The sequence below is a fragment of the Prorops nasuta genome, unplaced genomic scaffold, assembly GCF_024137725.1.
Source record: "Prorops nasuta isolate Cenicafe-Biocafe unplaced genomic scaffold, Cenicafe_Pnas_1.2 PNAS00006, whole genome shotgun sequence".
NCBI lineage: Eukaryota > Metazoa > Arthropoda > Insecta > Hymenoptera > Bethylidae > Prorops > Prorops nasuta.
Window position 1 is genome coordinate 7,446,844 of NW_027116803.1, and position 12,230 is coordinate 7,459,073.

Below are 12,230 nucleotides of genomic sequence, written 5' to 3' on the forward strand. Positions count from 1 at the left end.
CCTCTAATCTATTTGTACGTCATAGAAAACTTATAATTGTCGATACCTGATTAATTTTTTGTGATATCTCTCGACAATCATTCCTATGTTATGCACAACAATTTTCCTGACTGATACCTGTTCGAATAGTTTTAATAAAATATTTTCTTTATCTTATAAAAAAACAAAAACTACAAGTACTAAAAAATAACAAGTTAAATTGATTTGGATCAGAGAAAGGTATTATTTGATATCTTAAACAAACTTTTTATGAAATCTATAAAGGGCACTGAAATAATCAGGTGTGTTGATGCTGAATCTGCATAATTCTGTGATACGCAATATGTATTGAGCTAAAGGATCGTCATACCTGAAGGATCACACGAGATTAATGCGCCCAAGACGAAAAAAATGAATAACAAGATTCATGGCACCTTTAAGCGAACGACAGGCGAGTACAACTCGCTCCACACACCATCAGCCACGAACAACTCACCTAGTTACGCTGTTCCTTCGCAGTTGTCGTTATGCGTCGGAATCATCGACAGATCAAAATCTCTCTGCCAACTCTTCCCCCAATCCAACAATAATCCCGCGAGAAACGCCTTTAACGAGCAAACCGAGCGAAACCCCGAGCCATTCCAATAAGATTCGTCAATGGGAGTCTTGTGCACCTTCTGAAAAATCACCCAACGAATAAACATTTCCATTGAATGGTAGATCGGCGCTGGCGATTCTGGACTGCGGGGATAAACCGACGCGCGCGACGAGGTAAATAAACGCTCGAGGGAGAAGAGGGGGAACGCCACGTACATTCCACTGTGCTCGCTGTTTATTCGAATCCTGCCAATGTTTATATTTGCTTAACCAGCTACAGTTATACAGTCACACACAGGGAGAGACTCGTGACTCTGTCAATGGACGTTCTTATGATCAACGGAGACTCGCCTCGCGCATCTGCCTCTTTTTGCTCGACGCGTTCGCAGCTAAAATACAAGCCGAGACGTATAGTACGTGAGAAGGATGAAATTCTCGAGTGGCGTTTAGCGTTATGACTCGCTACTCGGCAATCACATGTATTATACGCTTGTAAAGGCATTTGTGCCGTGGAATGTTCGGTCCTCCCGTTCCCGTTCCTCTTTCTCCTCTCCAACCCCGCCGCTCCCGGTCAACGTCGTAAAGTCTTAAATCGTGTGGGCAGTGGCCATTCTTAGATGAAATCGAATGCGATACATGCGCGCGGCGGTAATATCGCGTTTCGCTACCGATCGCAAAATCGCAGAACCTCGCGAACCTTTATGGTTTTCCTCATGAACAGCTGGACAAGTGTCGCTTGGTAACTTTCCCCATCCTCGCCCACTCGATTTTCTCACTGGAAAATAAATATTTGTCAGCTTCTCGATGTAATAAAGGACTAGGCTTGCATATGGGATAACAACGATTAAGGATTCTTTCGACTGTTTATATACGTACATGATATGAAAATTAACGAAATAATAAAGTGTTTTAACGCACACAGTCGATGAATAATTCTTTGGATGACGGAAGCGTGTTGCAAATTCTTAACCCTTTCGGTCATACGTCCTAAATAGAGGACGGATCATAAAGGCGCTAAATTATGAATGGCGTTCAACAATATGACTTTTCAGTCATATATTTTATCGAGCCAACTTGTATCCTGTACATTTATGGAGTATTAAAGGGAGCTAAAACGTTTCGAGTGTTCTTAAATTAAGCATTTCATGCAAATTCTTTTCCGATACTTGGCTTATATAATTGTTTCTTTTATTCGTCATAAAACCACTATATAACGTTTTTAAAATGATACAACTGCGCTTTGGACCCTAAAACGACTCAACTCTGAAGAATTTCTTTTATCAATTATACCGTGTACCTATAGTACATTATTGGCCTATAGAAATTGTCTTTGTAACACAACCTATAGAAAATTCTATCTAACGGCATTTCCTCGCTAGATTTCTATAATTGTTTCGCAAATTAATACTGCTGTTCCGAGATTGAAATATTTGAAGAAGAGATAGATTTATATTTGTTTTCCTCGAAGAACACAGCTTATATAGCGAGAGCTAGCAGAAGGGGACACTATACGCAAGGTTTATATCGGCATGCGATGGAATATATTTTTCGCGCGACGCTCGCCTTTTACGTCGTAGAAAACTGCGACGTTGCGCATATGGCAAACGCGCACGATTTTATGACTTTTTTGATATACGTTTGTACGGTTCGATCAAAGAGTCACTAATGATCCCCCTTTCCGCACACGTTTCCACCGTTCCTCTAAAAACAAACCGTCTCCTTCTTTTTTTTCGCAAACCTACTCTTTCTCCGCGTTGCTTTCTAAAAATCCAAATTCCCGATTTTATTACCGATCCTCATCTCCAATGGTCATCCCCACTCCTCTCTCTCTCTCTCTCTCTTTCGCAGATCGGAAGCGAGTTAAGGCAAGATTTACACGCGAAGCAGCTCCCTGAAATAATTTATCGCATTCAAATGTCTTATTAGGGGAAGATAATTTGCCGCGGAAAGAAATGGCCAGTTTCTTGAGAATTATGTCTATACCGGCGATAATTATTTGTAATTGAACGGTATAGCACGCGAAGCATCAAAGTATCTTTTACGAGATCTTAAATACCGAGGAAGGAGTAAATCGAGGTACTTAATGTTTACACCAGGCGATTAAAAGTGACGAAAGTTTTAAGGGTATGAGCAAATTGTCCACACATAATTTATTATACCAATATAGATTGATTGTGCAATGTGTATTTAAACGAAAGACTTTCTAGCTTCGACGGTATATCATGAATAAATAACGGTTCTAGTCAAATATTTGACTCTTTTGCAACTAATTCAAAAAATCTAATATGCAATTTATCTTTTCAATCGATCCACAACGAATTTGCATCAATAAAATAATGCAACTATAGCTGTAAAAAATAATTTCTACTTAAACCTGTGTAGAATAAACAAAAAAAGATCGCGTCACTTATTTCGATTGGTCGAATAAAGGTCGAAGAATGTTCCGGCAATAGTCGAGTTATACAAGTGTACAGTGTCATAATTCGATCGATATGAATGGTTCGGTATAATGGTGCACGTGTAATAATACCGGGGCCTGTATAACAACCGCACACGTCGACGAAGGAGGGCGAGGGTTGCCGAAAGATTAAAATGCATTGGCCTAAACGAAGTTACGGGATAGGGGTTGCAGGGACGCGTTAGGGTGGAGAAATTAAAGACGAACCCCTGGAAAAATATGCGCAGGAAGAAATAAGCGACGACTGCGTTAAAGAGCTGCAGAGTACGCTCGAGATAGGATCGACAACTCGATGGCCACTATATATATATATATATATATATATATATATGTATAGCCCGGGCCACGCGGGCGGGCGGGCGTTATTAAGAAAGTCCACGTGCCATCTGTCACACTTTGACGATGAGATAAACGTTGCTCCGTCCTCATTGCAATAAAGCCATAAAATGTATTTCTTGCTCCTTTTTAACTCTGATTGCTTATACGCGACGCCGCTGAGTTTAATAAACAAGCCTCCTTGATGGCTTAACCGTAAATGGTGATTGCACATTCGTTCTATCGTTTTATATGCGAAACCTAATATCGTTTTTGCCTCTTCCGGAATCCTCTGCTCCGCAAAAGACGATCCTCGCCGTTGTCTACGTCCCCGCGTCCACCTGGAGAAATCGCTAAACGACCGCAATAAACCGAATAACAATCAACTATACGCTATACCGTTAAGCTCTTCGTACGTGTTTTTCCTGCTTTCTTCCTATATTGCCTTTTCAACCTTGAAGCGTTATATATATATATATATATATACAAAGACACCAATAGCGATAAATAGAAAAAACTTGAAAGAATATTCTACAAATCTTTAAATGCTCGCTTCCAAGCGCAGCCACTATACTCTCGATGAGATATTCGAAGAAAAAAAGTGGAGAACTCTCAAGGAGGGAGATGCGTGTAATTTTATAGCACGAGGAGTACCTAAATGTTTTATTCTATTGTGGGGGAGGGGGGGGGGGGGGGATGAATCCCACGTGGTTCCTCGCAAAGACCATAAGACACGACGCCTCCATTCCATCTCGCCATAAACCTTGCTTCTTTCCATAGATTTTTTTGTTCTTCTCTCACTCTCTCGCCCAGAATTTCATTGATTATTCGAATCACGATTGGTAGAAATACCGCGGGAATTTCGAGGCCTTTCCCGAGCTTAGAATAATCCATATTCCGTTTTACGTGGGCGTGGACCGGCTGTCGTGGAGCGCACGAAACTCGCCGAGTCGTGGACCACCGGAAACGTGACTGGAGGAACAAAAACTTCAATTTCCTCCCAAAGTATGCCAACCGCGGCGATTCCTTTCTCAAGCATGACAAATTATACAGCCGAATCCACCGATTCTCCCTCTCTCCCCCCGCGAACCCCCGATCCATTCGCAATTTATTCCATCTCGCTCGAGTCTTTTCTCCCAAAATACACACAATAGCAATAAATAAATCATTAATACCGGTTGTGGTTTCGGGAAAAATCCTGCAGACTGCGCAAGGTTTGATCGAATCGAGTTAGGAGCGAGGAGAGGAGTGGGCGATTTGCATTTAATCCAGTTGCGGTGGACGCGGACGCCGCGGTGGAGCGGCCGAGGCTCGTCGGAGGTGGGAACCACTGAGGCGAGGAAGGAAGGAGGCTGAAATCTGAAAACACGACTACATGCAACGCAATTACCACAAGTACCTGTGGTTACAGTTCTTATTGCCTAGCTGCAGTCCCTTTCTTGTAGACTATATAGAAACTCCAATCGGTTTTACCTCCTCCATTATATTCCCTCTCCCCTCTGATGCATGTAAACTCCGAAACGCGATGTCTCAATTAATTATTATTGATCACGATTTATGCAACGCCAATTCTTTATATACGCGCACGCCATATACCCATACCGATTCGATCAGCAGCGGCATCCCCTATACGTTTACGATTCTCCTCCTCAACATCGCGTGAGATAATTCCACGACTCGACCTGTCCTTCCTCCACGATCTTCCTTACGATTTCGTATGTATCCTCGCGCTTCGCTAATTATGTCCTGCAATTGTTTGCCACTGCTAAAATGTTCTTTCACTTTGTCAATTTGTTAAAGAAACGACGATAGTCACTATATATAGTGTTAAATTATTCGACTTTCTGGGAATCGTTTTATCAACGTTGGACGTGGATAAAGTATTTTTACGAATGTTTAACGGCTGTTAAAGTGGACTCGAAGCGGGTGCAGGAAGAGGTTCGCGCAAAAATGGAATCTTATCGCATGGGAGTATCGGCTGTTTTGAATGGGTTTCGCGAGAGAAAGGGAGAGGAGGAACAAGGGGGTTAAAATTGTCTGTGTGTTGTTTAATGTTTTTTACAATTAGTTATTACATTTATAGTCGCGCCTCTCTAATATTGTCATGCAACTATTGTGGTATATATTTTTAGGGTTTAAAATTGCAAAAATTTCTTGAAATATAAGATTGGATTTACAAGAATTGAACCGCACGAGTAAACTGTTCTTTTCTAACGTTCGCCATACACCTGTATATGTTGTACTTTATAATTTAATTTAGAGTCTCACAGTTTCAAGTTCGACAGTATTTATTGCATTTAATTCATTACTTTTACTATATATAATAGCCAAATGCTCCAATTATTAACAACGATTACAGATTTATTTTATTTTACATTCCACACTATATGCTATACTTTTCCAAATTTTCTCCAACCTCGCCAATTAATTACAAATAATTATGGTAAATATTATTGAAAAGCCGCTGAGCTAGGAAAACCTTTTATTATCCGTGGGCATGGACAAACTATATTTACGTATAACGGGTGTTAAAATGGATTCGAAGCGGGTGCAGGAAGAGAGGCTGGCGCGAAAATGTACGTAATCTTATCACATCGGAATATCAGCTGTTTTGAATGGACTCCGTGGGAGAAAGAGAGACGGAAGAGGGGAAGGAGGGGAGAGGGGGGGGGGGGGGGTAAAGATCGTTGTCGAACGGCTAGTAGTGCTTCGTGGGCCGTAAAGACGGAATCGGTGATACTGGAATTCCAGGGGCCGTGGGCAAATTTATCACAGCGCAAAATCGAGCAGATAAATCTCGCGAAAAGCGCGAAGAGGCTCGACGGCAAAACGGCAAAAGCCGTGATATCGATCGGCTGCATCGATATTCCCTTGCTTCACCGTGGAAACAGTTTCCCCCTCTGTCCCTTTTAAAGCAGAAGCCACACTAACATCACCGTCAATCAACCAATCCGCTTCTCTTTCACTGAAATTTCCACTTTTATATACATATATATAACGAACAGATTTATAAAAATATGCTGTAAAGTCATATGAAAATTAGTCTAGGCCCTAATCAAATTTCTACGCATTGAGACTGTATAGCTTTAAAGGGAAATGAAACGATAACACATTAAAAATTTATTTCGCGAATGACAAGAAGGTGAAAGTGATACGAAAACTTTATCAGACGATTTCATATTAGTAACAATTTTGAGAATTTGATTTTCAAGAGTTTTTTTATTCCTCTCATATAGATCGACTGCCAGTAACAGTTGAAATAAATATAACATAAGAATTAATCATAAATTGGAAACTAAGAAAGAAATAATTTCATAGATTAGTTCATTGTAGCAGTGTACGTGAAGCGTCAAGAAGATTGAAAAATGGTTGCTTATATATAGAGAGAGGAAAAAATTAGAGACAAGAGAGATAATATAAACGCTGGAAAATGAATTTAAATTGATTAATTTGGCATAATTAAAAAAATCATCTTTTCAACATACTGTCTAGAAACCTTAAAAGAAATTAATTTCATTGCAATATTTTGTCAGTGTCTTTCATTTCCAATAAGTGAATTCTAAAAGCGTCATCAGCTGGCACCGATAACTTATCTTCCATACGACGCGTTATTGATAGCAAGTGTATACAAAGACCGTAAAGCGCACAGTGCAGAGGAAAGAAAACAAAGCTCGATTGGATTGGACGGGTGTCCCAAGTGTCCTTTATTATTAGATGATACGCCTCCGCTCGACTCGTTTTCCCTCATCAGCATCAATTTACGGCTTGTCGAGATATAATTCCTACTTTCATCGTGCGTAATGCGCTATAATTTAACAATAGAGGCGTGTGACAACTGTTAAACATCCCAGTTAATCCACGTACTCGCGTACGCATCGAGAATTTCGCCGTGTTTAATGGGCCACGAAAGCCGTCGAGTGGACGTCGAAAGCCCTGAAGTCTAACGACAGAGAGAGAGAGAGAGAGAGAGAGAGAGAGAGAGAGAGAGAGAGAGAGAGAGAGAGAGACTAATAATGTCGCTACTTAAAAGCGATAATTTAATAGCAGAACGGCTAAAAGTTTCACCATGATACGGCAGGAAAGTACGCGATGAACTACACCCACAACACACGCGCGCGCGCTATCCTTATACATTCTTCTCTCTCTCCGCTCGGCTGAATCCTCTCATTTCCTTCTTCTCTGTACAGCTATGAAATTCAATCTTCCTTTGATATTCCGCCAGATTTCGATTATTCGATATTTCCAATGGGTTTCTAAGAAAGAGAGACGGAAGCGTGAAACTCGATACTCGGTTAAGTGTATTGGATAACGCTTTGGATAAGGTGTTGGTTAATGAATTATTTTGCAGATCGGACCCCTAGCGACTGGTGTGTCTTGAATATGTGTGTGTGTGTGTGTACATAGACACGGACACGCGTGAAAACCCGAAGCATCTGAATCGGGTTAGAAAGGATCGTGGGGTGTCAGCTGTTGCATGTTGTACGTACGTGCGATCCCAGAGCATATATACACGCATAACGAGCTTCCACTTATAGCGATACACATAATGTAAATACAGCTGGAGAACGCACAAAGATCCTTCAGTGTTCAAACCCTTCGAACGAGAAGCATTCGCTCGTACGACTCCCCAAGCAGCGATAATAATAAAGCAACGATCGTCCAAGAAAATAGTATAATAATAATTATACCTGTAACTTATTTACAATTATTCCTAATAGGAACCTTATCGATTTGACTCGCGGCTAAACTCGATACTCGTGCGAGACTCGCTACTCTCTTCCTCGATGATCCGAGTGAGTATATATATATATATATATATATACACAACATGGAAGCTTCCACACATACACCAAACCTTTCTTTACGAAGGAGTCTCGCGAATAACATCCGATCTCTCCAACATATATATACAGTGTATCGCGTGGGTGGTTTCGTCAGCAATCGAAAACAATTCAATTAGCCCAGCTTGACTTATCATTGTTTGAATTTTAAGGGAGACGTACATGTATATATATATATATATATATATAGTCACTGACGTTGAAGAGACTCGCGCGAATAAACGTGTAGCGTATAATATATATAAGCATTACAGATGTACGAGAAATTGAGAGATCTTCGAGGTACAAGAAGAGGTTGTTACTACGACTCAGCGATCGACGCTTTATGTTTACGTTCGGTTACAGGTGACATCGAGGACTGCCTGGTGGCTCCAATCGCTCAAGGTCAATTCACCCCCCTGCCGGAAGCCCTCTGCTGGGCGATCCTGGAGCTGACCTCGCAACGACAAGCGGCGACCTTGGACACTCTAAGGTCAGCCCTGAGGAACGCTTTCCCCGCGATGCAGCGTCCGAGCCGCGAGCTCGTCTACGACGCTCTCGCGAAGCTCATGCAGGAGCGGAAGATTTATCACACCTCGCAGGGGTACTTCGTGGTCACTCCGGAAACCAAGAGGCTCCGCCGGGACTCGATCGGCTCGAGACGGTGCTCCAGAGAGGTCAACGGGAACAGGGGACAGGGTGGGATGCTCATGAGCAACGACGAGGCCGTGGCTCTCGTTCATGGCGAGATGCTCACCCTGAGGGACGGTGACGTCACTCATCAAGCCGTTCAAACCAATTTGGCCGATGTCATCTGCGGAGGTAAGTCAATTCTTCTGTTTTTCTTTCGACATTTTAAGAATCGTACTCGCCAATCTCTCGGATCTCCCTCCCTTCGTATACACATATATCTATATAGACTCTCCTTCGGTTTTTCCAGATGTTTAAACTTTCGCGAGCAGACAGCCAAGTACAGTTTTTCTCGCGGGAGATAAGATAATCCGTATATAACACGTGTACCGATATACACACGGACAGGTGGAATTTCGAGATTTCACATGGGGACAGGAATAATCCACGTGTATCTCTATATATATATAGAAACGAAGGAAGAAAGTGGAGCCGCCGAGAGTATACGGTCAATGGTCCGCTAAACTCGCGAGCAGAGCCTCTTTTATTTTCAACAATTTCCTCGACCAGTCTTTCGTTCGGCATCCACGCAACTTGGCCAATTAATCGATCGAGAAAATTAGAGAAACATTCTCCGAAGTTTGCCGATGAAAGTCGTCCGGTGGTTCGAAGAATGGACCTATCGTTATTCGCGTCGTTGACCATTGTTACTTGCCCACACTCGACAAGCTAGATGGATTTCAATGATAAATCGGTCATATTGATTCGTGTCATTGCAACACTGCCATAACAGTTTGATGGATGGAATAGAAAGGGATCCGCAGCTTGCATCGACTCGCTGTCAGACACATCAAAACCAAAAGAAAATTATGCACTCGAGTGAAGCTTAACGAAAGAGATCTCCGTGTGCAACCTTTCTAACTGCTGGATAAAGCAAAGAGACTCGTGAGTCTGCGAAACTTATAGCTATATATATATACTCCGTTACGAATCATTATCACTATATATATATATATATATACGCTTTATAATAAAACTGGCGTGTTATTTATTCGAGCATTTCGAAAGTAATTGAGTTTAAAAAAAGGCGGGAAAGTCCGGGGGAAAGAAGAAACTGAAACACGTGGTACAAGAGTGTTGTGCCGAGGAGGAAGCCTCGATGGTCTTTCTTGCCGCGCTCGAGGAGCGATAGCGTAGGACGGAGAGAGGTGAGAGACCGGTGAGAGAGGATGGACACGCAAACCTTGTACGTACGAGGAAGATACGGAGGAAAGTGCGCGTGAGTCTGGCTGGCGCGCCGTTGCCCGGAAAGCGTTTAGTACAACCGCGATATATTAACTATCGGTCACGACCCAGCCTACCGTTATACACGCCAAAACGATCCAGTACAATGAGCAAACACACTCAGCTATGAGTTATTCTCTCTGTCTTTCGAGATATATTTCATTCGGACGTTGTGTGTGTGTGCGAACTCTTCTTTCTCCATTTCTCTCTCACGCTGATAAAACGTGTATACTGTTACCAGAATTTAAATAACACAGAGATATATTAAACTATATATCTATGTACCCATCCAACCTGTTCAAATTGAAGAAAATTAATTTTTTGGATATTTTAAAAAATAGCATTATTATAGGTTCTTGGAGTATACCTTTTTATTCGGTGGTACCATAAACTTCCGGTTCAGACCAGAAGACTATTCTTTTAAGTGAAAAATGCACAATTTTAATTAGTGTGCTCAGTTATTTAAGTTGCTTCTCATCTGACAATTTTCTACAGAAAAATCCACGTTTCTATAATAACTTTACGATGATGCTTTATAAGATTGTTCAGAGTTCTTACCTCGGTCTGTATATATAGCGTCAAAAACGTTTCTAAAATTATTTCTTGATGCTATACACTATATAGTGCTTCAATTATATACCATCGACAAAATTGATAAAATAATGAGTTTAAATATCGAAGAATTGGCAATAAAATAATGATTGCTCGAATATAAAGTCTATAATAATAATAATGTTGTATTTTTCGTCAGGCAATCCAAATGACAAAGTACTGTTCGCCCGATGCCGGTCGATGCCCGGTCGTTTGGAGAGGCGACATTCTCTCCGATTATGGGGATCAGCGAGACGCCTGCACAGAAGCGGAAGTTCGCGCTCCTTGCCACGAAGACCCGAGAGGAGCGACACTTCCTCCAGCGCAGAATATGCCAGCACCGATAGCGCACCTCACAGTCCAACTAGTGAGTCCAATCGGGGGAGGGTTGCTTTGGTGATGGGTGATTACTACCTCATTAGCATCAAATTTTCATACATCTTTCAAAAGCTTCCTTTCATCGATAAACTCAATCCTGTTTTTTATACAGTGCACTCAATTCGTATATACCAATTATTAATTTATCAGCACACAGCTTTTTTCACGTCGAAAATCAATGTAATTACGTGTGTATATAGTTTGTCCGGTAATTGCAATGTACATGGAGAAATTGGAAAAGCTTCTTCGTGTAGTCGCCCGTAGCTGACAGACCCTTCCTCGATTTTCCCAGTAAGGTCGGAGAGGAACCTTAGGACTGTTGTCGACGTTTCGTGCTTGAAGGTTTTTCTGGGATTTTTTCAGAAAAAATTGGCTTGCTGTCCAGGCTATTTAGACGCAGTACAAGAAGGAAAGGAGTACCGTTGATGGGTACGTTCAGCGCCCAATATCCACCCACGGAATGGTTCAATCCGCGCGTTGTTCATCTGCACAGCGTGGCGACACAGACCAGACCTGCCAGTCCCTCCGTTAGTATACACCTTTCGTTGCTATAAACATTAAGACTATATGTAATCTAAGCTGCTCGAAAGGACGAAGGAGGCTCGACCAGAGCAATACTGAAGGAGAGTACGATGATTTTCAGATGATGGAAGGCTTGGACCAATCGCAGGCCAGTTTTCAAGTTTGGGACGATTCCAGCTCGGTGAGATCAGCTACCTTGCCGAGACGACATCGACGCCAAGCCAGCGGTGATTCTTCTAGTCTATTGGCTAACTCGACCCCAAGGAGCTCCCGAAGACACAGATCACCTTGCTCCACCCTACCAAGGTCAAAGTGTTCTAGCCTAAGTAGGTGCACCTCCAGAGCATCGGTACTCCCGACGAATCAGGAGCCCTACCAGAGCCGTGGCCAGCAACAAAATGGCAAGAATTCCAGCAATTCTTCGCCGAGTCGTAGCGGTGGAAGCTCGGGCTCTGTTAGAACCAGTAATGCCAGTCCTGCCAAAAACACCATCGTGGGTCGGTCCAGCACGAGGCAGTCAAACTCTAGAAGACCCAGCCACGACTCCACTGCCAGCGGAACCAAATCTATCAATGGATCGCCACAGCACAAGGTCCGTGTGTCTTCTGTCGAATCTATATTTATATATATATTTTTATGGAATCGTCACACACACA

General features: G+C 42.2%; 2 protein-coding genes across 5 annotated transcripts in view; one reads left to right on the forward strand and one right to left on the reverse strand.

Moving 5' to 3' along the window:
• LOC136774373 (outer dynein arm-docking complex subunit 4-like) overlaps positions 1-700 on the reverse strand; it is a 141,133-nt gene extending 140,433 nt beyond the window's left edge. For all 3 annotated transcript variants that reach the window (XR_010822796.1, XR_010822797.1, XM_066728628.1), the window contains exon 1: positions 476-700. The gene's annotated coding sequence lies outside the window, so the exon portion shown is untranslated. The remainder of the gene's footprint in view (positions 1-475) is intronic.
• Positions 1-12,230, forward strand: part of knockout (Stork-head domain-containing protein knockout) — a 106,945-nt gene that overhangs the window by 92,275 nt on the left and 2,440 nt on the right. Inside the window, exons 4-7 of one of the 2 annotated variants that reach the window (XM_066728622.1) lie at positions 8,536-8,991; positions 10,835-11,041; positions 11,416-11,579; positions 11,696-12,166. In XM_066728622.1, the coding sequence (XP_066584719.1) occupies positions 8,536-8,991; positions 10,835-11,041; positions 11,416-11,579; positions 11,696-12,166 (1,298 nt within the window). Of the gene's footprint in view, positions 1-8,535; positions 8,992-10,834; positions 11,042-11,394; positions 11,580-11,695; positions 12,167-12,230 lie in introns of both variants that reach the window. The other variant, XM_066728621.1, reaches the window with a different exon arrangement.